Here is a 27426-nt window from a genome sequence, read left to right as displayed (position 1 = left end):
CGTCTTTCCATCTGCACGCTTCCGTTTCTTCTTTTCTCAACCCATGTGTGGTAACTTTTTCAAACAGAGGCCTCCGCTCGCTGGAAGACCTTGCAGTGGACACAGTGGAGGAGAGGCTGTAGAGGTGAAGATAAGGCCAGACGGTGGAAGACTCGGTAACAGCAGCAGCAGAGCCTGCTCCTGCTTCACTTGAATATAAGCCGGGGGGGGAGCTTTTTCAGCCCCCAAAAGGGGCTGAAAAATTCGGGTTATATTCGATTATATATGGTACTTGATGCTAAAGATGAGCGACGCATTTCTCACAAGATCAGCTTAATTTATCCTCAGCAACTAAATGGCAATATTTGCAACTACCAAATAATGTTACAATATCAATTTGATCTTGCAACACTTAGCACTTCTGAAACCCTTCTATTGGAAATATTGACAATGATCAACTCCAGGGCCAATGACTTATATATACACATTTCCATTTTTTTTTTTTACAATAGCCAAAGTTTACAACAGGAATGGAACAGGGAAGTGGAATGTTCAATTTTGACCAATCAGTATTTGTTGCTTTAGCATCCATAACAGTATGGCTGTAGACTTTTAATTATGTCTTATAAAGCAGGAACTATTGTTTTGAGCCCTCTGGTCTCTTCAACATCTTTTCAATAAAGGTTTATCCAAATCAATTAATTTCTGGAAGTGCAATATGGCTAATACTTCTTTTATATGTTTTGAAAATGTTCTATAGAAGCTTCATTTTGGTTACAAACCACTACATTAATTAATTGGTTATTAGAAAATTAAGTTATATTTAGCAATGTATATATACCTATTTCTTGGAATGTAACACATGGTCAGCAGAAATGGACTCTTGACTGCCAGAATGGAAACGCCATTCTCTCCTATTTGAAGAAGTGGTATTTAGATGCAAACTGCAAGTGGACCCATATTTAAATATGTAGTCTGCTTTCATTAAAATCTATAAATAACAAAAAAAAGTCCCGCTTCTTTTTTAAAAATGTTAGAATATTACATTATGGAACTGAGATTCTTTATTGTGTACCCTTATATGGTAAGTAAAAGGTTAAAATTTAAAAATGAAAAAAGGGAATAATGCAGAACATCGCTAATAGTTTAAGGGAAGCCATTAAAGACATATGAAATCCTTCAGTTTGTTTGAAACAATCTTACATTTTAAAACACAAAATTATTCTAGTGACACCATTCTTGATTTGTCCTATGTAAAGTCCAAATAAAACACCAAACTCTTTATAACTCACTTATTTCTATTATGGTATACTGTATAATCAAGCAGCACTCTCACTGCTGCATCACTACTCTTCATAGGTACTATTACAAGTACTTTTGAAAAAAGTAGCCACATTTTTATCCAAGTTTCAAATATATGCACGGAAAAAAGAAAGAAGAAACATTGCACTGATTGATAAGATTACACATATACATCAGAGCCAAACAAAATTTAATATAAGAAGAGAAATAGATTTGGACTCCCTCTACTGGTTCTTCATCAATGACACTAAAATAGCACAACATTAGTACTAAAGATATAGTATGAAGGCTACAACAACTACGTTTCAGGGGCATAAATATGCCAAATATGTTCAACTCTGGCAAAATTACTACTGGACTTCACATTTAGGAAAATAAGATCTACATCTACAGTTGTTTCCAATTCACTTCATCAAACACCGCCTTGGTCTAATGCCCTCCTGATCATGGCGTTCTCGCTGTTATTTTTCTTTAACTTCACTGAATCAGAGTTGAGATATTGAATTCCCCCTAGCAACTCCTTTTTTATCTGAAAAATGTTTGTGCAACCCCAAGAATACAAAGAATGGCGGGAAGGAGAGAGAGAGGGAGGGAAGGAAGGAGAGAAGGACACAAGTGTGTGAGAAAGAGAGGAAGAAAAGAGAAAGCAGAGAGAGGAGCATTGGGGAAGGGAGAGAGAAAGGAAAACAGAGAGAGGTACATGAGAGAGAGAGAGAGAGAGAGAGAGAGAGAGAGAGAGAGAGAGAGGAAGGAAGGAAGGAAGGTAACCCAAACATATAGTTATGGCGACTCATTTGGAGTCCTGAGCCATAATTTAATAAGTTGTGTTCTAGATAGCTCCTAAACTCCCTTCTCCTGCTGTATCTAGGCCTTACACTTTTACCTAGAACTCTGCTTCCAAAATTATTAACATTGTTCATTTTGCTACATTAATTTATCATCCAATGTTGGATTTAATACAAAGTTTTTCTCTGGCATGGCCTCTTCCTATCACTATTCTGCTACTATGAACTATATTTGTGTATGTAATCTTCCCTTTTTCAGCTACACAACACTCAGCAGTGTGAGGAGCCTCTACCAAACCACAACTCCGTACTTTTTCTCATTAGCTGTTGCAAATGACTAAAAATTGCTTGCCAGAATACCATCATGGTACTATTTCTTCTTATAAATCTATCTTGAAACTCTTTTTTAAATTTTTCAAGGATGCCTTTCATATAACCTCCTTTTCTGAATGAAGCCAAAATATACAAAGCTCAACAAGATGCATATTTTTTTCCTGTGTTTATCTTAACCTTCATCTTCCTTCTAAGTTTATGCACATACGCCCCTCAGTATTTTAAATTATAGCCTTCTCAGGGCAAAAACCTATTGCTGTGTTAACTGTGCTAAAATTAACATGTGGCATGGCATGACCTATTGCATAGTATGGCACATTACAGAAATTTGTAAGTCAAAAAGGGCTTTTACAGGAAAGCAAAATTAGGGTCTAATAAAGGGAAGAAAAATTATAACAAATTAATCACAGCAAATGCCACTGATCTGGATTATAAGCAAGAGATGGGAATGACAAGGTTAACTAAATAATTACAAAAGAAAAGAGGAGTTTAATGAAGGATCTGAACAAGGAATATAAAAGTGAAGTAAAACACTATACATATTCCAGAAATATTATTTACTAACAGTAACAAAAGCAAAGGAAATGAAAGGTGCTGATTAATGGATAACCCAAAGGACAGCAAGAGAATATCTATTGAGAGAAGGTCACAGCTCACAACTGCCCTGCAAAGTATGCAAGTATTTACCTTCCAAACAGAAAAAAAACTTTCCAAAATTGACCAAAGCAATTTCCAGAATTGTTGGCCAAGATCAAACACCATGCTCATATTCTTTCCAGATTATTTCACTAAGAAAATATACAAATTATAAAATGACCTGCACAATAATTTCACACAAGTATTTTCTGTACAAACTGTCACTCACTACATATTTTAAAGCAGCCAGAACTAGATTTGTATTCTCAAGTTTTGGACCGGTCACAGCTAATGGCAAATCATGTTTTCCATGCAGAAAAGCTCAGGTTCAAACCCTGATACCCCTGCGCAGGATTGAGAAAACTCTAGAGCACAGCCTTCCAAACGTTTCATGTTGATAACATACTTTTTAGACATGCATCATTTTGCAACACAGTGATTCAGTTTCACTAACAAATCAAAGGTTGGACCAACTTCTTAAAAGAGATAAGAACACATACATACATTATAATGAGGAATAAATGGGGGGGCATAACATATCTCTTAAAAACCTTACATTTTATATATATATATATATATATCTTCACATAGACTAAGAGGTTTCTTGTTACATTTGTGCAACACACCTACACATTATAGCTAACACACCAACGTGCTATGTCACACAGTTTGGAAAACTCTGCTCTAAAGAATCGCTGCCAAACCACCGTTTGACTTAATAAAAGTTAGATTCATCATATGTTTTCATAATTATCCATGTTAACCTGTGGTAATAGCACATATAACTTGTCCTTCAGCATTTAAATACCAACCATTTGCAAGAATAATTAGTTTGCATTCAAAATATTATACTCAAATTGTTTGAAGTCAAAATGTTTTAACTTCAAATATATGTGCTAAAGTTCCTTCTGATTGAATTCTAGTTTTACAGATTGTGAGAGTTCTGTACACTACTTGTAAATTCTATTTATTTCTATTTATGCTTAGTAGTCCCCCAATATGTACACTGGTGAGCCAGAGTAACATCAGTAAGTATCGAAGTATTTCTAACATCAGCCACTGTTTACACAAGCTGCTTCATTTAAAAAATGTAGCAAGAAATTATTATTATAATTTTATTAAAGAATTATTATTATAAATTCAGAAAAGCAGTAAATGAATGAATCTACAATATGTTTAGCATACTTGAAATATATTAAACCATTTTTTAAGAGTACAACTTTCAAATGCAGGTGTCAACATATTTGTCCAAGCCTTGGTGGCCAGAAAGGAAGAATGATATATCTATGGAAGCTTATGCTGCCAACTTCATTCTCACAACAATTAGCCTCTAAGGTGCTACAATATACTGATATTCTAGACTAACATAACTATATCTTTGAAATACAATGTCATAGTTGTTGTCACTATTGCTGTTGTCAGTGGGCCCTTGTTTTCTACTGGGAATTGGTTCCAGCACACCCCCACCTCCAGCCCCCATGAATATCAAAATCAGTGGATGTTCAAGTCCCATTATATATAATGGCATAGTAAAATAGTATCCCTTATATAAAATGACAAAACTAATGTTCGCTTTTTGAATTAAATAATAATAATTTCAAGCTGTGAGCAGTGGAATCTGTGGATGCAGAATCTGTGGTGCAAATGACTGCCTGTATTTTTATTAATATCCTTCTTTTTTCCCCAATCTCTGATTCAAGGTGGCTTATAAAAATTAGAACAGGTACAGATAAACATTTACAACATAATTATTAACAACCAATTTTGTTCCACAAGGAAGGGAAGGTTCTTGAGCTGGACACTACATCAAGTTGTGAATGTAACTGTGTGGAACTTTCAGTCTCCTTCTCAAAAACATGTGTAGTAAGTACAGAAAATCTCTAACCCTACAATGAACCTTAAACATCTTACTGTTTTCTGCTGTCCCTTTGCAAAGTCAACAATAGATCTGGTCAATTCTCCTGCCCTTCATCATGATTAGAAGAGCAAAGAATCACACCACATTTTTTTCAATGTCCTTGCAACTGGTAAACATCTTTTGTTGGTCCAACCTAAACAAAATCCAAAATGTAACTATACTACAAGCTACATGCAGCTATATTCTTGGTTTCTCAGGACCCATAAGGGGGTCCTCTACTATTCACAGTGGGCTGGACACATAGTTTTACTTTATAGCCACAGATCTGGCCTCTAGATATGGGATCACACAACATATTATTTATATTCCAGTAAACTCTACCTGTGGTTCTACAAATTAAAAGATCTCATATACTGGTACTCAAGAGTAAGGGACAGGCCCTGCAATTCTATCATGTTTTCTCATTTCTTTTTAATCTTTGATTTTTATTCACAATTTCTGAGAACGCTGCACTGCAACCTGAATATCCAATAAAACATTGTGTATAAGACATAATAAGATTTTGTAAAACCATCATCTTGCCGGCACTTGATTAGAGATTTTGTCAAAATACAGTCTGTGGAAAACTCATCTTTTGTACACTGTATGATAAATACTTTTCTCTAAAAGGATCACATGTTATAGTAGGGATTACATATTATATGGTTGAAAGGATAACATAGTATTTATGACACAAAAGCATTACAGTTCGTAATTAAAGAATCTTTAGCTCCTTTGCAGCTTAGTCCTATGAATGTTTACTCAGTGTAACTCACACTGAGTCCAGAAAACCTTTACAACTAAAATTAGTATGGATAGGTTTGCACTCTCACTCATTTAAACCTGCATTCTTAATGTGGCATTAATCACTTAGGCTTTGGAAGAAATAAAAGTTTGTGTGGTTGTCCAATTATCAGCAATTATCTCCTCCTTAGTTCGGCTGGCAAATATCTTCATATTTAAGAGCTGCTAAAGTTACCGTGGTGGCATGAACAGCAAGAGCAGTTACTCCAACTATTCTTTCACCATTATGAAGGCAGGTCTAATAATTACATGAGGCTATATTGGTTAACCAGACCAATCTACTTATTGCTTACAAGTTAAATACATGCAACTTTAATCTAGAGAATGACAGAAAACAGCAAGTTATTTACAGTACATTTTACTGTATATGTGAAAATGCAACATTCAGTATAGAAGTTTGAACTTCATACAGACTGAAATAGAAAAGAGGGGGTAGGATCACCACATTATTTGGTGGAAAAATACCCTACCCCGCCCTACATCAAACATTTACATTTCATCTTTATTTTCAGAACACTGGCAATTGTGTTACATCAAGATACTCTCTTCTTCCACACTTACCACTGGATCTGTTTTTGCGGTTTGATTTCCCACCTGTAAGAAGCATCTTGAGACTGTTCCGGAACATGGCTGTTCTGGTCTAATCAGCAAGCCCCAAAAGCTGTATAAATAAAAAAATAAAAAACCCATTAACTAATTTTTAGTCATTAGGAGTGAAGAATAATGAAGAGGCACAAGCAATCTTTAGAATTGCTCTTTGCATTCATAATGTAACAACCTAATCAAGCCTTTGTAGGAAACCAAATGCTTGGGGGGGAAATCGTAATTCTTAAATGAAAGTAAAGTAATGTGCTGCTGCAAATTTTCTATTCTTCCAGAGATTGTGCTCAGTACATCTTTCAGGATTCTGTTCTGCCTCATTTGTTTAATATTTTGTGGAACTAAATGCTACCATTATTGGGTTCTGAAAGTTGTAAAACTGGCAATATAACCACTAAGTTGGTGCATGGTAGAATCTGGAATTTTCAAAGGTAATCAGGAGGACCAAAACAGATCATGTGTGAAAAGATTCTCTGAGATGCAGTTGTGGAATAGGCTCAATATATTTAGAGGTGAAATGTACTTACAAAGAATTCCAAGACACCCTATTATGTTACTGCATTTATCACCCACCTATAGCCAAAAGCAATGGCACACTCATTCACACAGACACATCCATCTTAGTGCTCCAAATCTCCTTTCCTGGTGCAACAGGATCCCATCAAAGCCCCACAAAGCTGCACCTCATGAAAAGATTAGTGCTAGAACCAGATGAAGTATATGCTAATAACCACATTCTCAGCCAATCAAGTGAAAAGCAGCAGAAATTGGAAAAGTCAAATCAGGTGGGATATATGGAAGATCTCATGGGGCACATGAGAGTTACTTGGAAGCTATATGTGGTCTGTACATTTCCCAGAAATGCCCTAAAGAACAAAGAGGCCCCTTCTCATTCATTTTTTTCTTATCACCTAAAAGAAGAGAGATGCTGCATGAAAAGAGAACAAGCTGTTTGACTACACAGATAAGTAAAAGAATGCCAGTTATATGTAACCATTATGTGTTCTTCATTATGGTCTCTCCACCGTCCACATATAGCTGATGTATCTGGAGGAAGAGAATACTCCGTCCTTCGGGAAACAATGGGAATAGCTCTGCCAAGCCAAAGCTAGATCATCTGACTCTGAAGAAAGGAAAATGCTCAACCTAAAATCATAAAGATCCAAGAGGGGAAGAACAGAAATTCAAGAAGCACATGGTGGGAGAGGGGGATAATCTTTGCTTTTTGGAAGGTTTTCCAACCAAAACAGTAGAAATTTGAGCACATACTGAGAGGAAAATATCTTCAATGAAATGTGCTTACTTCTTAAATGAAAATTTCTAAATATGCCAAATAGTAATAGTTTGCATGCTGATTTTATTTATCATACTTTTTACATTGTCAAACTGATAAAAGAAATGTATGTTTGAAAGGAAAGGATTTCACTTTCTTTACAAAAGAATCCAGTTTGTTCCTACAACCCCAAATGTCAATGATTTCAAGTTGTCTGCAAATTTCATATCAAAGTCACTTAGCACAATTCAACAAACTGTGACTCCACACTTGTGAAGACTGATATAGTCACTGATATAGAAAATCTCTAACAATTTGAGTTAAATTGATGTCTAGTGCACATAAAACCCATACAATACTTTCCAAGGAAAGGAGAATAGGAGAGCAATGCCCTGAGAGAGGATGAATGTTGACACAGTACAGAACCATTTTGTGTTGAATCAAAGTAACAGTAGGTTGGAATATGCAGCAAGTCACTCACCCTTCTCAAAGGAACAACACTAGCTGCCAATTCAGTTTGAATTCCAGTTTGAATTCAAGTTCCAGTTTGAATTCAAGAAACAAGTGTTAATATTCAAAGCCCCAAACAGTTTGAGAATTCTTCCTATACAGCAGGGGTCCCCAAACTAAGGCCCGGGGGCCGGATGCGGCCCTCCGAGGTCATTTACCTGGCCCCCGCCCTCAGTTTTATAATATAATATATTGTATATACATATAATATTGATAATAATATTACAATGTAATACAATACAACACTAATAATAATACCATATAATAATATTGATTATATATTCTATATTACATATAATATTACTAATAATATTACAGTATAGTGGTACAGTTCAATATAGTAATATATTACTATATTACCAAATAAATAATAAATAAATAAATAATATTGTGCTATGCTAATAATATAATATATTGTATGTTCATATAATTTGTAAGCCACTCTGAGTCCCCTTTGGGGTGAGAAGGGTGTGATACAAATGTAGTAAATAAATGCAGTAAATAAATAATAAATAAATTTTAGACTTAGGCTCACCCAAAGTCTGAAATGACTTGAAGGCACACAACAACAACAACAACAACAACAACAACAACAACAACCCTAATTCACTTGACTATCTCATTGGCCAGAAGCAGGACCACACTTCCCACTGAAATCCTGATAAATGTATGTTGGTTAAAATTGTTTTTATTTTTAAATATTGTATTGTTCTTTCATTGTTCTTGTTGTTGTTGTTATTTTTGCACTACAAATAAGACATATGCAGTGTGCATCGGAATTTGTTTGTATTTTTTTTTTCAAATGATAATCCGGCCCCTCAACAGTCTGAAGGATTGTGGACCGGCCCTCGGCTTTAAAAGTTTGAGGACCCCTGCTATACAGTATACAACTACCCATGCTAGGAACAAGGGAAACATGCTAGGAACAAGGGAGGACTAATCTCCAGACTATACAAATATATTTTAGAATATAACTTAGAAGACAATCAAATAAAATCTGTGATGATTTTGTGGGCTAAGGATTTAGGGAGAAATATTGATTTGGAGGTATGGAAACATCTGTGGAAAGGGGAGTTTAAATTCTCAATAGCTGGTTCAATTAGAGAAAATGTACATAAAGTGTTTTATAGAAGCTATTCAACCCCAGAGTTAATGGCCAAAATAGATACAACTTGTTGAGAGAGGAAAAAGTGCTGGAGGTGCAAGACGCAAAAAGGCTCTTTTTCATGTCTGGTGGTCCTGCAATATTGTACAAAATTTTGGGGAAAAGGTTATAGAAACAAATAATATGATCAACAAAAAGGTTAAGAAAAACCCGGACATATGCCTTTTAAAATTATTCAGAAAGACTATTAGTGAAGGAGGCGAAGAAATTTGCCAATACAGCTTTATTGCAGCAAGACAAACAATAGCAAAATCTTGGAAGTGTGAAAAAGAGTTAACTATTAAAGATTGGAGAGATAAAGTATTAGACTAGAGTATATCCAAATGGCCAAGCTAACAAATGGTAATAGATGAGGAAATAATGAAGTACAGTAAAGTCTCACTTATCTAACACTCATTTATCCAATGTTCTGAATTATCCAACACATTTTTGTAGTCAATGTTTTCATACATCATGATATTTTGGTGCTAAATTCGTAAATAAAGTAATTATTACATAGCATTACTGCGTATTGAACTACTTTATCTTCTCTGGTGCCCCAACTTTTAAAGACCCAACTGATATCAACATTGGCATCATTTTGAACCAAACCACGCCTGGTTTTTTATTAAAGTCTTTGTGTCCTAATTTATTTTATTCAAATATGCAAGTATGTTATGGTTTTAAATTTTAGGCATTTAATCAATTTTAATTTGAGCAGGGATTCCTCCAGAAGGCCTCAGCAAATGAGAATACATTTGCTTTGTTACACTATCACAAGTTTGTTTAACTGAAGAGTTCTCTAAGTTACAAAGAGATCCCCAAGTTACAGGCCAAGGATTTCCAAGAGATCCCCAAGTTACCGACATCTGACTTACACATGACTCCTAGTTACAAAGAGAGGTGAGATAACAGACAGTGAGAGGAAATCTACTCCTAGGAAGGGAAATTCATCCCTGTAAGAGGGGGACAAAGTGTCTAAACTCACGTTTTATCACCAATCCTTGTTTCCACAAATCAAAATTTTCAAACTTCAAATGTCACAGGGACAGAAAGTGAGGTGAAATCTTGAACAGGGGCACAGATAGCAAAATAAATGTTACAGGGGCATTCCCCCTCCCTATGCTATCCAAAGCTTTAAATAATGGCTGAAGTTACACTTTAAAAATGTACATGTTCCAACTTACATATACATTCAACTTAAGAACAAAACTACATAACCTATTTTGTCCGTAAAGCAGAAACTGTCTGTATTTTATTATATGCAACTTTGTTCTGTTTGTTTATTGAAGTTATTTTAAATGTAAAATGTTTGCTTGTTTGCACACTATAACATAACATTTAGAACAGCATAGTATAAATCAATTTAACGAATAATGTAAAATGACAGAAAGTAATTTAAATAGACTACAAGCATTTAACCAATTTGATAATTTGTGGAAGAGGATAACAATTACATTTTTATAGGTAAAATTATTATCTATATTTATGCTATATGCTGCAAAAATCTGAAAATGCCGTTGCCTGCAATTTGGTGAAACCTTACACCCCACATTTCATGCAGCCCCGGAACCCCACTTTTATAGCATCTGGCATTGAAGTTAACTTTTGCATAATCCTTAAAATTAAATTATAAAAATTACATGGAAATCTTGGTTTAATTCAATAGTTTATTACAGTTATACCAGCATAAAAAGACAATTTTTACCATAAGATGCATCTAACAGAAATATATTAAATGAAATACATGTACTTCACATCTATACACATAATCTGTATGTGTGTATGTGGCATGGGTGCCCACTCACACAGACAGCCTCCAGCCTCCACAAACAGGCTATAGTTTCCAGTGCTGTGGAGCCATCAAGTCTCCAAGGACATTGCAGGTTACAGCGAGCACATCCCAAAGTTTCTTTTTCTCTTCATCTGCATGTCCCTGCCCACTGCCTCTCTCTCAGCCCTTCCAATCCCTACACTTTCCTATGGCACACAGCAAACAGAGGAATTGATCAGCAACTGAACAGACTGCAGAGGTTTGGGGAGAATTCACCATGATTTATAGGAGTTGTAGAGACTGGGATGTATAGTTCACCTGCAATCTAAGAGCACTCCGAACCCCATCAGTGATGGACTTGGAACTAACTTGCCACACAGACCCAACATGGCCAAATTAGCATACTGGCGGGGTTTGGGGGTGATTGACCTTGACATCCAGGAGTTATAGTTCACCCGTATTCAGAGAACACTGAACCTAGCAAGTGACAGATCTGGACCAAATTTGGCACATAAATTCAACATGGCCAACTGGGAATACTGGTGGACTTTGGAGGTGATTGACCTTTATCTCTAGGAGATATAGTTCACCTGTATTCCGTGAGCCCTCTGAACCCCACCAATGACAGATCTGGACCAAACTTGGTACACACACCCAACGCTGCCAACTTGGGGTGATTGACCTTGGCATCAGAGTGTTATAGTTCACCCATACTCAGAAAACACTGAACCCAGCAAGTGACGAATCTGGAACAAACTTGACACACAGACCCAACATAACCAACTGTAAATACTGGCAGGCTTTGCGGGTGATTGACCGTGCCATCACAGAGTTATAATTCACCCCTATTCAAAGAACACTGAACCCAGCAAGTGATGGATCTGGAGGAAACTTGACACACAGACCCAACATGGCCAACAGGGAATATTGGGGTAGTTTGGGGAGGGTTGACACAAGATTTTTGGGAATTGCAGCTCACCCACATCCTTATGCATTTTCTAATAGGAGCATTCATAAAAAAACAACAGGAAAGACTGAGTTTTTTTCTAAGAAATAGCGTAGAATAGCATCTAAGAAATATTAGTTTGGTCACACATTACGCTAATATTACCTAACACCCAAAAACAAACAAGGCACTTCTCAAATACCCCAAGCTAGTTTAATAATAAAAGAAAGTCACAACATTACCCAAGTCTAGGTTTATATACAAAACTGCCAGCCCCACATGGCTACCTGGATACTTCTAAAAAAGCACTGACATTATCTGCTGCTGATTTATCAACTGTCTATAGGTCACAACACCAGTTGCATGAAATCTAATGATGTTATCTGTAATCTGTAAATTCTAGTCAGAGAAAAGAAAAGATATAGCTCTTCTCTCTTACAGTGATTGTTTGTGTGATTAAAGCAAGATGTTTCCCTTGTTTTTTTAAAAGGCAATATAATATTGAGTTTCCACCATTTCATTTGCTCAGAGATACATTTGCTCACCATGTGGGAGATGACATGGAATATTAAATTGTTAATATAAATGTGTTCCTATACTTCGAAATTGTTAAATTTATCAAATAATAAATGCAGTGTTTGGTGACTAAACCAAGTGCTTTTGTAACTGTACCCCTTATTTGTTGTTTCAGTTCAGCATTACTATAGCCAAGTAGTTCTGGCCCAATTTACTTGTCCAAACTTCTCTCCTCCTATGAGCCAGTAAGATCCCTAAGATCATCTGGAGGGGCCCTGCTCTCGGTCCGACCTGCCTCGCAGGTGCAGGACAGGGCCTTCTCGGTGGTGGCCCCCCGGCTGTGGAACACCCTCCCTGGAGATATCCGACAAGCTCCAATCCACCTGGGTTTCAAAAAGGCCGTAAAAACATGGTTGTGTGCCCAAGCCTTTAATTAGTAAACGACAAAGTCGACATGGTCTGATTTAAGGATGAAGCATGAGGTTCTTGGATGAATGGATTTTCTTATATATATGTTTTTAAGGTTTTTATAATGTATTTTAATAATATTATTAACAGATGTATATGTATTATGATTTTATGATTGTATTCTTTGGGCATTAAATTTTGCCAATTTCTGTAAGCCGCCCTGAGTCCCCTTGGGTGAGAAGGGCGGGGTATAAATGTCGTAAATAAATAAAATAAATAAATAAGTACTATTAAAGCACTAAGGGTAAATCCATATGATGAAAATTTCTTATTTTGCAATTGTTTCCACGTTTCTAGTAAATTTGTCTACTAAAACAGAAAACATGAAAAAATGAAGGCAGATGAAAGCAAAAGTTTTACTAGGTGCCTTTTGGAAGAAGATTCTAAGTGATCTCTAGAAACTTCAAAATGCTTCTGTTTACATATGCAAGACTTACCCAAGTTCTTGTCACATATTCAAATTATTAGTTTCAAACAAAACTTTTGATGAAAAATCTTGAACTGTTATTTCTTCTTGTAGTATAGGTACTTATTCTTATTCTTTCCATATTTTTCCAGTTGTTAAAGAAGTAATGCCCAGAAGACTGCTAGGAATATGGTGAACTGCTAAATATGGCAGACTCGTAGCAATCAAGCTATCTTAAATCTCTTTGTCTTAAATTTCTTTCAAACATTGGAGAAGATACCATATATACTCAAAGATAAGCCGGGTTTTTCAGCCCTTTTTATCAGCTGAAAAAGCCTCCTTCAGCTTATAATGGAGTCAAGCCGGGCAGCAGAGCCTGAAGGCCACTGCTTGCATTATATGATATATTTCTCTCCTCCCTCATCAGTGTGTTTGTTTTTTCCAAAGCCTCCCTTCGCTCTTAACCAAGGGAATGTTTTGCAAGTCAGGAAGAAGAATATATATATATATACACCCATTAATCTTATAAAAGCATTTTTCCCTAAAATATTTGTTAATCTCTGCTGCAGATATGTAGGCACTTCCCCTTGCAAGCCTTTGCAAGCCTTATGTACCTAAATATTTGTATCTCTATATATATTAATTTTATATATGAATTTCCCCTCATATGTCGCAAGTCTTTGCAAATCCTATATACATATAGATATCTAGAGATTTCCATATACCTGTATATCTGTATCTATGTGTATATATTATTTTTATATATGAATTTTTGCTTCACATTTTTGCAAGTCTTTGCAAATCCTATGCAGATATAATTATCTATATATAGAGAGAGATGTCTAGCTAGATATATATGAATATAGATATATAGGGCTTGGAAATACTACAGGGGAAATGCATGCGCGCACGCACACACACATAGAGAGATTTCTAGATAGATGCATATATAGAGAGAGGATTTGCAAACATTTCAGGGGAAAATGCATATGTGAAATTAGTATATATAATTATAGATCTAAATCTAACTCTGTGTTTTTAGATAGGCACTGAATGTTGCCTGTTACTATGTTGGAAGCCAGTCTGAGTCCCCATGGGGAGGTAGGGCAGGGTACAAATGAAGTTTTGTTGTTGCTGCTGTTAAGTTATTGTTAATACCATATTGTTTTTGTTGACCCTACTTTTCCACTTACAGAGCTAGTTTACTGTTTTTCTTTGAAATACGGTAAAAATTCAAAAATATTTAACTTGCTGGTGCCTCAATTAATGTAATTTTATTGGTATTTATTTTTATTTTGAAATTTACCAGTAGCTTCTGCATTTCCCACCCTCGGCTTATACTCGAGTCGATAAGTTTTCCCAGTTTTTTATGGTAAAATTAGGTGTCTCGGCTTATATTTGGGTTGGCTTATACTCGAGTATTTACGGTAAATCACAATTTCTCATTCACTATACATGTGTTTTGATGCCAGAACACAAGAGATCTACCAGTCAGTCTATTATGGACTTCTACCCCATGACTAAAGAGTCCAAATCACCACTGATAGCCAAATAAGAAGATGCAGGTTCAAACATCATGCGCAGATCAGTCAGAGTAGGAAAGGAGAGGAGAAACTGCTCCCAACAGGGCCAAATCTGGCATTTATAGACATAGCAGGAAAACTAAGGGGAAGTCTAATAAAAGATCTTCAGAAAGTCTTGTTATTGGCATTGGAACTAGGCAGCACAAAACTGACAATTCTCATGAAAAGGATTAACGCTACTGAAGACATGGCTAATGAGGCATTACAGGCCCAGAAAGCTTCACAGGAGGATTTTTAAAACTCCTTCATGATGACTTGTCCCACCACATGTATAATTTGAATAATAAACTAGTTTTTCATGTTATCTCCACCAATCATTTGGAAAACTTTGAGGATTATCTCCTTCCCCAAGACATCAGAGGACAACCTCCAGGCAATTAATGTCTTGGTTTTAAATCTTATCATGTTATGTCATTTTATAATTATGTTGTTATGTTTTAAATTGTATGTTCATCTTTGTTGTGGTACGTTGTTTTCTCATGTAAGCCGCCCCAAGTCCCTTTGGGGAGATGGAGGTAGAGTATAAGAACAAAGTAATTATTATTATTTTGACCCATTGCCTCATTAATCAAGAAACAAAAATATGTCTTCTAGTGTAACTAATAGGATTAATTTATCCCTCACTTATTATATTCATAGAAATCAAGTAGCCGTTGCTATTAGAAGAACTGCATTAAATATAATACAGTAATGCAACCCAATCATACTCCAAATATCACTAGCTTTTCGTGATGCACTCAAAGCATTTTATAGGTTGGAATGCACTAACTTAGTTGGGGTTTTAAATGGAATTGACTTCAAACCAAAATATATAGGCTCCCAAGCCATTATCCACATGAACAAAAGAAATTCCTCACCAATTCAATTTCAAAGACCAGCCAAAGGGACTAAGGATAGGCAAGACACTATGAAGTGAGTATGGATGGGTTCTGTGAAATTACCGGTGACCACTGGAAGAACCACAGTTCCAGGTAGACAACTTCTTTGTGGTCTCTGTGATTTAACACAAATTAGAGACTAGCAAGCTACTAATCACAGGACAGAGGACTATCATGTCACACTTGGAAAACCATAGTCTTCCCAAATACATTATCTGGCTGAGTATTGTGTACAGTCTATACTGAGAAATCGACACCAAAGGCTGTGACCATGCAGCAACCTTACAGATGTCATGCAGAGGAATACCTCCCAGTAAATCCTCCAATGCTGCCACTATCCGGCAACATGAGTTCTCATTTGGGACAGGAGGTTGCTTGCCAGCAAGTTCATACACCAAATGAACAGTCACTATGATCCACTTAGAGAGTCTCCACAATGACACAGGAAGTCCTTTATGTTGGTGGATGAATAGTAGACAAATAGTTTTGCTATTTCAAGAAGGATTTTGTATGGCTGGCATATAATGTCAGTGGTCTATAGACTTCTGACAATGAAAAGTGTATTCCAGATCAGAGGTAGGTCCCTGCATAAAGGCAGGAAACCACTACTGAGTTGGAAGAGACTGCACAGCTATGTAGTCCAATCCCTTACCATGCAGGAAAAGTACCATCAAAACACCCCCCAACAGATTGCCCTGACAGATGTCCTGGTTCAGATGAAAAAGTGATAAAACCTCAGGAAAAGAGATATCTGGCCTCATGGCCACCCAACACAGGTAAAACTGAGCCACCCAAAAAGGACTAAGTTCTTCTCAATTTCTGGCTGAGATGATAGCAATCAAAAAGGCAGTGTTCCAAGTAAGTAATCTAATATTATATGAAACATAGATTTAAAGGGTTTCCAGAAATGTTGGGAAAGAACTAACTACAGATTCCACTGGTGAAAGCTCTTGTATCTGTTCAACAACTCTTCATAATAAGTTCCCGAAAAAGAGAAGGCTTGCTAAGGTATTGAAACTATTATGAAAGTGCTGAAGGTCGGGCACTCCCATACCTCCTCTCCGAATGTCATCTTTCATGTATTGGAACTTTATCCTCACCCGCTTTCTGCCCCAGATAAATTTGTTAATTTCTCTCTGCCATTCGTTCAGTGTTTTTTTGTTACTCAGAATGGGTAAATTCCTAAAAATGAGTGCCCGACCTTCAGTTGTATTATGATGTGCTGCATTGGAATGGGTGAAGGAGTGGGTTACTCTGCGGAAGACCAGGATATTGGCATTAGAAGGTCAGGATTTGAATAAAGGATGGCATGCATATTTATGGAAAAGGAAAGGCCACAAAGAAAGGAATTTTAATAACCATTACTTGAGAAAAGCATTACTAACAACATGGGAGAAATACAAAACAAGATTCTACAGGAAGACTCCTTTATGGTTCTCCCCCCTAGAGGCAGAACATATGAGAGAGATACCTAGGGAAAGATGGTTGACATATAAACAATTGGTAAAAATAGATAATCAGAGTGTCAGAACCCTGCTACTAGAGCCTGTATGTGGCTCTGAGTTTCAGGGTCACTGACATTGATAAGACACCTGCGTCTCAGGACTCGGAGAAGAAACGGCTGCTGGACTTGGCGGGGAATTTGCGCGGGGTTTTACTGAGCGGGAAGAGACTTTTCAAATGAGGGGGAGGGTATATAAAGGATGGTTGGCCGGAGTCTCCCATTCTTGGCTTTTCGGATGTTTATGTTTCCTGCAGTAAAGTTTCTGGTGATATCACAGAGAGTCTCGTGTGTTCATTCAGGAGCGGCTGTGGTGAGCTGACACTAAGCCAAGAATATAGACACCATCCCGCCGTAGCGGTGAGGTGTAACATGCAAGTGGAGGATGAAGAACTCTTGGGCGCAGGAGGAGGAAGGTCGGGAAGGGCCACTCCCGAGCCGGACGCTGAGTTCCACCAATTGGCGGCCCTGGCGTCATCCACCGCTTATGCCCAGCCAAATGGGGTAACCCAGAGGCGTGGAGTGGTGCGGGGAGACAGCACCGGAGGAGAGGAAGGTTCACCTTCCCCAGGCCCACAAAGGATGGTGTTTCTGGAGGAGAGGATGTCGGCGATGGAGACCACCCTGGCAGTAATGTCGAGGGCGATGGAGCGCCTGGCGTTTTTGGCGGAGCCAGAGAGAGGAAGGGAACTTCGGGCTGGCTCAATGTGGGACGTGAGCGTGGGAAGCAGCCAGGGCTTTGCAGACCTCCCAGCACCGAAGGGAAGGGAAATGCGAAAGGAGCCCGGCGCCCGGCCCAAGACCCAAACAAGCCTGACGCGGGTGGAGGAGAGTGACGACGAAGGGGAAAAGCCTCCGAGAATCCCGGCTACGCTCCCAGCTGAGACCCTAGTGCCCCGGGCGTGGCACAGGGCCAAGAGAAACAGCAGCGGGGCCCACTGGTCCGCAAGGGGGCTTGCGACGGGCGGAGAATTGGGGATTGCCACCACAGGGACCCCTACCGAGACGAGAGGAACTAAGGATCGAGTTTGGGGGAGAGTCCTCTGAACTGGATTTTTTCCTTACCACGGTGAGGGGCTATATGGAGGACAATGCTCACACTTTTAGAACGGAATCCAGCCGGATACGGGCCATTGGCGCAGTGTTGAAGAGGGGAGCGGCTAGCTGGTACGTTCAGCTGCACGCGCGGCGCGACCCATGTCTGGGGTCAGTCCGACGCTTTATGGGGGCCCTGGAGACCCGTTTCCGAGATCCATTGGAGCAGATCCGGGCGAGGGAGAAGTTGAAGACCGTCTCCCAGGGGCAGAGGTCGGTATCTGAGTATGCGGAGGAATTCCAATGCCTCGCCGAAAAGGTGCCGGAATGGTCTGCAGTGACAAAGATGGAACTCTTCAAAGAGGGGCTCAGGCGGGAGATCCTCTCCTGGGCGGTGCATCGTGATGAGCCTGACACACTGCGCGGATGGATTCAGCTGGCGGGGCGCGTCGAGACATCGCTGGCCCAGGCGAGGAGGCACCTTGGAGGGCTACAGCAACGGCCGCAGATGAAAGAGGGGAGCCGGAAGGAGGGATCAGCCCCAGCCGGGAGGAGAGCGGAGCCGACAGGGAACGTGAGCGCCAGCAGGAGTGGCTGCTTTGTGTGCGGCCGGTTGGGCCACAGAGCTGCCGAGTGCTGGCAGAGAAAAGGGGAAAGCGGAGGCCAGCCCAAACCAAGAGCTGTGGCAGGAAAACGCGCCGAGGAAGAAACACCGATGAGGCACCATTCGGGGGGGTTGGTAAGTCAGGACAAAGCTATGATAGTGGTCCCCATTCAGCTTGAAAATGGCAGCAAACAAGCAACCTGCAAAGCGTTTGTGGATTGTGGATGTTCCAGGAACATCATTTCCCCTGAATTAGCCGAGGGATTAGGATGCGAAAGAACGAACCTAGAATCCCCAATAGCATTTTCGCAGTTGGACGGATCCACAGCATCAGGATCGTTAGCTAGGTACAGTGCCGAAGAAGTAAAGTGTAAGATAGGGAGTTGGGAAGGAAAGGTGTCATTTGTGATATCACAAATAGCCAGCTATAATGTTATACTAGGCATGCCGTGGCTGGGGCAGGCCAACCCGCAAATCAACTGGGAGGATAAGAGCATGATTTTCGGGATGAGTTTGGAAGAAGGGAGCCAGGAAGTTGAGAGGGAGCCGGGGAAAAGGGGGGAGGAAGACTCTATCAGAATAGCAGAACTGGCAGATAAATTACCCCCAGAGTATCGGGATTTTGTGGACGTGTTTGACGAGAAGGAAGCAGACAATTTCCCACCGAAGCGGAGAGTTGAAGTGAAAATAGAGCTAGTCCCAGGAGCAGAGCTTCCCAAGGCAAAGATAAACCCGATGTCGGCTAGGGAAAAGGAGGAACTGAGAAAGTACATTGATAAAAACCTAGCGAGAGGTTTCATAGAACCTTCGAACTCCCCTTTAGGGGCACCTGTGTTGTTTAGGCGGAAAAAGGACCAAACGCTGAGGCTCTGCATTGACTACAGGGGCCTGAATGCAATCAGTACTGTAAATAAATACCCTCTACCCTTAGTGAAGGACTTGATCGCCCAGTTATCGGAGGGACAGATATTCACTAAATTGGATTTAATTGAGGCTTACCATAAATTGCAGATCAAACCAGAGGACAGGTGGAAGACGGCCTTCTCCTGCGCCTTCGGATTATTCAATTATTGTGTGCTCCCATTCGGTTTATGCGGGGGAGGGGCCGCGTTCATGCAATTAATCAACGAAGTGTTGCATCCATTATTGTACAAGGGAGTCTTTATTTTTTTAGATGACATATTGATAATGTCTCGGACCAAGGAGCAACACGTAGAACTAGTCAGGGAAGTCCTACAAAAGTTGAGGGAAGCGAAGCTGTATGCGAAGCTTGCCAAGTGCGAGTTCAATAAAGACCAGATAGACTTTCTGGGGTATAGGATTTCCTCCCAGGGAGTGGCGATGGACCCTGCGAAGGTGGAAGACGTAAGGGGGTGGGAAGCCCCCAGAACACGGAAGCAGCTGCAATCCTTCCTGGGGTTCGCAAACTTCTATAGAACATTTATCAAGGACTTTGCGCGCCTCACTTTGCCATTAACGGATTTGTTAAAGACTAAAGGCAGGGGAGAAACAGCCAAAGTGAAGGCCCCAGGGGCCAAACTGACCTGGACAATAGAATGCCAGGAAGCTTTCGAAGCCCTAAAAAAGCGTTTTACTGAGGAGCCTGTCCTACAGCACCCTGATATGTCTAAGGCCTTTGTACTACATTGCGATGCGTCAGACCGGGCATATGGGGCAGTTCTGCTGCAGAAAGACGAGGGGGGGAACCTGAAGCCATGTGGCTATCTGTCGAAAAAGTTTAGCGATACAGAAAAAAACTGGCCGATTTGGCAGAGAGAAGCCTTAGCGATTCTGAAAGCACTAGAGTGCTGGAGACACTTTCTGGAAGGAAGTGGAACACCGTTTGAGGTGTGGACTGATCATAGAAATTTACAGTATCTGAGATCCCCTCGTAAACTATCAGCGAAGCAGATTAGATGGGCCCAATATTTCAGCCGTTTTGATTTCAGACTCAAGTTCTTCCAGGGGAAACACAACATACTCGCTGACGCTCTCTCTCGGATGCCTCAGCACGGGGGAGGAATTCAGGAATCTGAGGGGAGCCTTTTCCTAGATAAGCAATGGGGCCTGGCAGTACTGACTCGAGCACAAGCAGCCAAAGAAAACAAACGCACTGCCATTTCCACGGGGGGAGGAGAAATATGGGAGGAAGAGTTGAAGCGAGCATATGGAATGGACAAATGGTTACAAACGAACAAAGAACAGGGAGAACTGTGTGGGGATTTGGTGTTTGTTAATAAGAAATTGTATATTCCTGAATGTTTAAGACAAGAAATGTTAAGGAAATGCCACGATAACAAGGGTGCAGGTCATCTAGGCCCCACCAGGACTATTAAACTGTTGGCCAAACAATGCTGGTGGCCCGGAATGAGGAAAGATGCCAGGGGGTACGTCACGCAGTGTGAATTATGTGCAGAGGGCAAGACACCACCTGGGAAGCCCCAGGGGCTATTGCAGAAGGTGGTGGAGCCCATGAGGCCATGGGAATGCGTGGCAATGGATTTTGTAGGCGAACTACCCCCCAGCAGAGGCCACAGATACATTTGGACAATATTGGACCTATTCTCAAAACAGGCACACTTTGTGGCCCTGCCAAAACTCCCCTCGGCTGAAAAGCTCGCTGATTTGTATGTGAAGCATGTATATCGCCTACATGGGTGCCCCGACAAAATAATTAGCGACTGGGGAGTCCAATTCACTGCAAAATTTTGGGGAAAATTCTTACAGCTGTTAGGAGCGGAAAGGAATCTGAGCTCGGCTTTTCATCCCGCGACCAACGGGGGGGTCGAACGTACCCAACAGACACTGTGCCAATTCTTGAGGATGTACACCAATTATAGACAGGACGATTGGGCGGACCTTCTTCCGTTTGCTGAGATGCCTTTTAACGGGGCCGTACATTCGGCCACAGGTCGTGCCCCATTCGAAATAGTATACGGACAGGAGGTGGCACCTTTCCCCAGGCTACCCGAGTGGAAGGAAGGAGAGGGCCAGACCGACAAGGAATGGCCGGCCAAAATTAAGCAAGGGTGGCAGACCGTGGTGGAGGCATTGAGGGAAACACAAAAGAAGTACAAGCTCTTTGCAGATCGTAGGCGCCGAGAGGGGGACAAATTGGGCGAAGGAGATCTGGTTTGGTTGAGCACAAAAAACCTGAAATTGGGGTTCCCATCTAAGAAATTGGCTCCACGCTATATAGGGCCGTTCAGGGTAGCGAAAAGAATAAACGAAGTGACCTATGAGCTGAGGCTACCCAAGGACCTAGGAAAGGTACACCCGGTATTCCATTGCAGCCTGTTAAAAAAGTATAAAGGAACTCTGGACAGCGGAGAACAATAGTTGTGTTTAATCTTTTCCTTCCAGGACGAAGGGGAGGAGGACGCCATGTCAGAACCCTGCTACTAGAGCCTGTATGTGGCTCTGAGTTTCAGGGTCACTGACATTGATAAGACACCTGCGTCTCAGGACTCGGAGAAGAAACGGCTGCTGGACTTGGCGGGGAATTTGCGCGGGGTTTTACTGAGCGGGAAGAGACTTTTCAAATGAGGGGGAGGGTATATAAAGGATGGTTGGCCGGAGTCTCCCATTCTTGGCTTTTCGGATGTTTATGTTTCCTGCAGTAAAGTTTCTGGTGATATCACAGAGAGTCTCGTGTGTTCATTCAGGAGCGGCTGTGGTGAGCTGACACAGAGAATAATGCTAAAATCATATGAGGAGGTAAAACAAATACAATCATCTATAACCTGGTTAAATTATTGGCAGATCAGAGGAGGTTTAAAATAGACAGTCAAATAGGATTTGAGAGAAATGACACAGTATGGGATAAAGTTTTAAAACTAGAAACAAAAGTAATCAAAGTGCTATATCAACAGTTGCTGATTTGGGAAACAGAAGAGACTAACATAAAAGAAAACATGACCACATGGGCAAGAGAGGTTGGACACACTATAATTTTGGAGGAGTGGGAAAGATGTTGGCAAAGGAGATTAAAATACACATATTCCATAACACTAAAGGAAAGTTGGTACAAAATCTTCTTCAGGTGGTACATCACCCCGGTAAAATTGGCAAAATTTAACAAGAGTAAGAATGGGGAAGAATACTGGAAATGTAGGAAAGAGAAGGGAGATTTTTTTCACATGTGGTGAGGGTCCAAGAAGATTAAAAGGTTTTGGAGAACAATACAGAAAGAAATGGAGATCATATTACAAATAAAACTTGTACTAAAACCAGAATACTTTCTATTAGGGTTAACTGACTTTTTCACGGACTCAAATGACGAAAAATTGTTTATATACATGATAAGCGCAGCTAGAATCACGATTGCAAAACTGTGGAAAACAGAGGAGACACCGTCAATAGAACAATGGACACTGAAATTGATGGATATACAAAATATGGACACATTAACGCAGATAATCTCAAAAAATACAAGGACAAAAACGGACTGGAACAAACTAAGAAAATATCTAAAGGAAAAAAGAAATTTGAAAATATAGAGGGTGATATTAGATAAGAGTAGACACTCTTGGGTTCTAAGAACATTGTTTTGGGAGAGAATTGAGAAAAACAAGAATCAAATTGCAGAGCAGGGGAACTGGAAGGTAATGCAGAGAGGAGGGAGGGCCGAGGGGAATTGTGTGGTTGTGTTTTTTTGGGGGGTGGGGGGGGGGGGTTGTGTGTGTGCTTTTTTTTTTTTGCTTGTTTTTCTGTTCATATGGTCACATGTGGCTCTCTCTTTTAATTGTATCACTAAAACTATAAATAATTTTTTTTAAAAAGAAACTATTATGAAAGTGCTGATAAATAGAACTTCATAGATTAAAAGGACAGACTTCTGTCAAACAATGACACAAGAAAATCAAGGATGTGGGAGGTCCAAGCAAAATCCAGAGAAGCATAGATTCATTCCAAGAAAGCAATGAACTTGTTCTATCTGCAATTCCTCTAGCCTAAACTAACAAGCATGCTAAAGTCTAAGTCATGGGATGGAGCATCTCAAGATTCAAATGCCTCCCCTGACTTTATGGGTGGTGAGAAGATTAGAATGGAGTGGAAACCTCTGGAACCATCACCTGGAAAGATGAAGTCAAGGAGTGGGCCAAGTCTGCCTGGCACACCACTAACTCCATTCTGATCAATCTTGATAATCATCTGTATAATGAGGAAGAATTGAAGAAAAACATAACACTTATATGATAGCTCTAGAAGCTTCTGAATGATGAACTGTGCAGGCACAGATAACCCATTTGTGTGAGTCAGAGAACATGAAAAACAACCATAGCTTTGTGTTACATTTAAATGTCTCACTTTTTATGCAAAACCCAAACATTTCGGGGTTCAAAAGAAATCTAAGACCACACATCAAAACATTATTATTAAAAGTAAACTGACATTTTATTCTAACACAGAGATTTAGTCTGTACTCCTTCTGGCTAAGTTTATTTATTTATATTAAGTATTTAGCATATAGGCATAAAGACATAACAAAGGATTTTTTTCACTTCAGTTCTAGCAGCTACAACCATATGTAAATGTTCCTTCTCAACAGAATAGTAAGTAGAGATACTTCAATGGGTTCAGATAGTCCATACTAAGGTGTGCCATAATAGATTAAACTTGACAATTACTAAGTTGTCATGTTTGAAATGTGCCAAATTTAATATTATCAAACTGGCAACTTGATTATTATGAGTTACCACTTTTCAGACTGCTTACAGACTTGTCAATGCTACTTACTCACACAGATAGTTTGTTTTGGGAGTTGCAATCATGTAACATTTCTGTAAATGCAACTCAAGGAGATGAAGATAACTACTATCAGCAATGCCTCTGAAAAAAATCAAGAGTGCACAAGAGTGAGTTCACTAGTCAACTTCAGTTGAGAGCCTAATGAAGTATGCAATACACCTAAAGAAAAGAGGTCATGAGTGTGATTGTTATAAAAGCTAATGGGAACAGAGGCATGCCCCATGTTTTCATGAACTAAATGTTAAAGGCATGAACCTACATATTTTGATTACAGGTATCCTGTGACACTTGATATTTTGAGAGCCACTATACATTGATTTCTTCTCTAGGGTATCACGCCACAACTGAAGACAATCTTCCTAGAGCCTTTAATGCTCTAAGGATTAAAAGGCAATTAATAATAATAATAATAATAACAACAACAACAACAACAACTTTATTTTTGTATCCTGCCTCCATCTCCCCGAAGAGACTCGGGGCGGCTCACATGAGGACTAGCCCAGACAACAACAGATTAAAATACAGCCAATAAAAATTAAAACATAATAAATACATACAAACATAAACAACCACAACTATCAGTTAAAACAAGGCAATAATAATAATAATAATGCAAAAGGCCACCCTACTGGGATCTGCGCGCATCATCCGAAAATACATCACAGTCCTAGACACTTGGGAAGTGTTCGACTTGTGATTTTGTGAAACAAAATCCAGCATATCTATCCTGTTTGCTGTGTCATACAATAGCAATAATAATAATAATAATAATAATAATAATAATAATAATAATAATAATAATAATAATACGGTAATAATAAATGGACATGCAGAGGATAAAAGTATAGACTCTGGAGGGGGATTCCTGAGGTATATAAGGACAATCAGAACAGGGGACAGGGGACAATTTCAGTAACCACTGAGCCGAAGAGTAGGAAGAATGTTAAAGTGCATACCATTGTAAACAGGAGTGACTGATGAAACCACTTACTCAAATGCACATCAGAACATCCACGTTTTTAAGGCTTTGTGAAAGGTGGACATGGAAGATGCCAGTCTGATCTTCCTGGGGAGTTCCAGAGCCGGGGGGCCACCACCACCTTTCCCTCATTCCCACCAGCTGCACTTGAGACGGAGGCGGAAGCGAGAAGAGGGCCTTCCCTGGTAGATCTCAAGACCCGCATGGGTTCATAGGGAAAGAGGCGATCACAGAGATAAGCTGGTCCTGAACAGTTTAGGGCTTTATAGGTAATAACCTGCACCTTGAATTGGGCCCAGAAACTTATAGGTAGCCAGTGGAGCTGCTTAAACAGGGGAGGCTTGCTCCAGTTATTAATCTGGCCGCAGATCTTTGCACTAGCTGTAGTTTCCGAACCGCCTTCAAGGGAAGCCCCATGTAGAGCGCATTACAGTACTCCAATCTAGAGGTAACTAAGGCATGGACCACCATGGCCAAGTCAGACTTCACAAGGTACGGTCGCAGCTGGCGCACAAGTTTAGCTGTGCAAAAGCCCTCCCGGCCACCACCGACACCTGAGCATCAAGTGTCAGCGCTGAATCCAGGAGGACCCCCAGACTGCGGACCTGTGTCCTCAGGGGGAGTGCAACCCCGTCGAGCACAGGAACGGGCTGTTCTGGCAGAGCACTAAGTAACCAAGAGCACTGACAAGGAAAGAAGACTCTATTCAATTGCAAAATATTGTTGAAAGTGCTGGCACCTACTTATTTAATATTAAAAGAATGCTACCTCAATAATAAACTTAAATGGCAATTGCGACATGATTTGACATGCAGGAGCCATGGCTTACTGACACTAGAACTATCTCATCACATCATTAACACCATAATGGTTTGGTGGTATTATAAGCCCTTGACATCATGGCTGCCATTATAATTTCAGGATATAGGGCATAAAAGATGAGATATTATGTTCAGGCTCTTATTTTAGATACATTCAATATCTGCATTAATCTGTTAAGAACCTGTGGCAGGAACAATGAGTTGCAGGGATGACATGACAAACTACTTCATTTGCCTGTTAGTTGTTAATATGGAATACGGTTGTTAATATGTAAATAGGAGAATGAATCACACTTGAACAAGATTGGCTAGAAAGCTGGATTTTGTCACAGCTGTGCTAATGTTTTCACTTTTCTTGGAAAAGTTTTGGTAAACAAGTAGTCTACAAAAGAAAAGATGGTCTTTGTCACTCAATCAACTTTTGGTCCCATAGGAAGCAGGTCTAATATTCATACAGCTGATAATGCACAAATATCTATAATAATACAGAACAATAATGTATGTTTATATACACTCTTGTAAAAATCCCAAAAAATGTAATACAAATCAGGTTTCTACAACTCTATATTAGAGTAATACTCTTCAAACTATATTGCATATAATAAAATACCCTAATAGGATACTCGACACAGCCATGAGTAAGGCCAGCTCCATCAACAGAAGTGAGCTACTATAGGAACGCCCTAGGAAGCACAATAACCACATAATTTGGCCCCTGACTCTGACACAATATTCATCTAAAATCACTAAGATTATTTCAAAACACTGGCATTTATTACAAGACATTCCTGGATGCCAAAACAAACCAATAATTGCTCATAAAAGATCCAGAAATTTAAGAGAGCTTATGATCCATTCACTATACAACTCTCCTACTACATCCCATAAACTTACCACCAAG

General features: G+C 39.6%; 1 protein-coding gene across 8 annotated transcripts in view; it reads right to left on the bottom strand.

Moving 5' to 3' along the window:
* Positions 1–27426, bottom strand: part of tanc2 (tetratricopeptide repeat, ankyrin repeat and coiled-coil containing 2) — a 264804-nt gene that overhangs the window by 212225 nt on the left and 25153 nt on the right. For all 8 annotated transcript variants that reach the window (XM_062957031.1, XM_062957035.1, XM_062957034.1 and 5 more), the window contains one exon: positions 6298–6397. In XM_062957031.1, the coding sequence (XP_062813101.1) occupies positions 6298–6364 (67 nt within the window). In that variant the 5' untranslated portion in view covers positions 6365–6397. Of the gene's footprint in view, positions 1–6297; positions 6398–27426 lie in introns of those variants that run through there.

Source organism: Anolis carolinensis, chromosome 6, assembly GCF_035594765.1.
Source record: "Anolis carolinensis isolate JA03-04 chromosome 6, rAnoCar3.1.pri, whole genome shotgun sequence".
In the NCBI taxonomy this organism is placed as follows: domain Eukaryota; kingdom Metazoa; phylum Chordata; class Lepidosauria; order Squamata; family Dactyloidae; genus Anolis; species Anolis carolinensis.
This window is presented reverse-complemented; position numbering and strand designations above follow the sequence as displayed.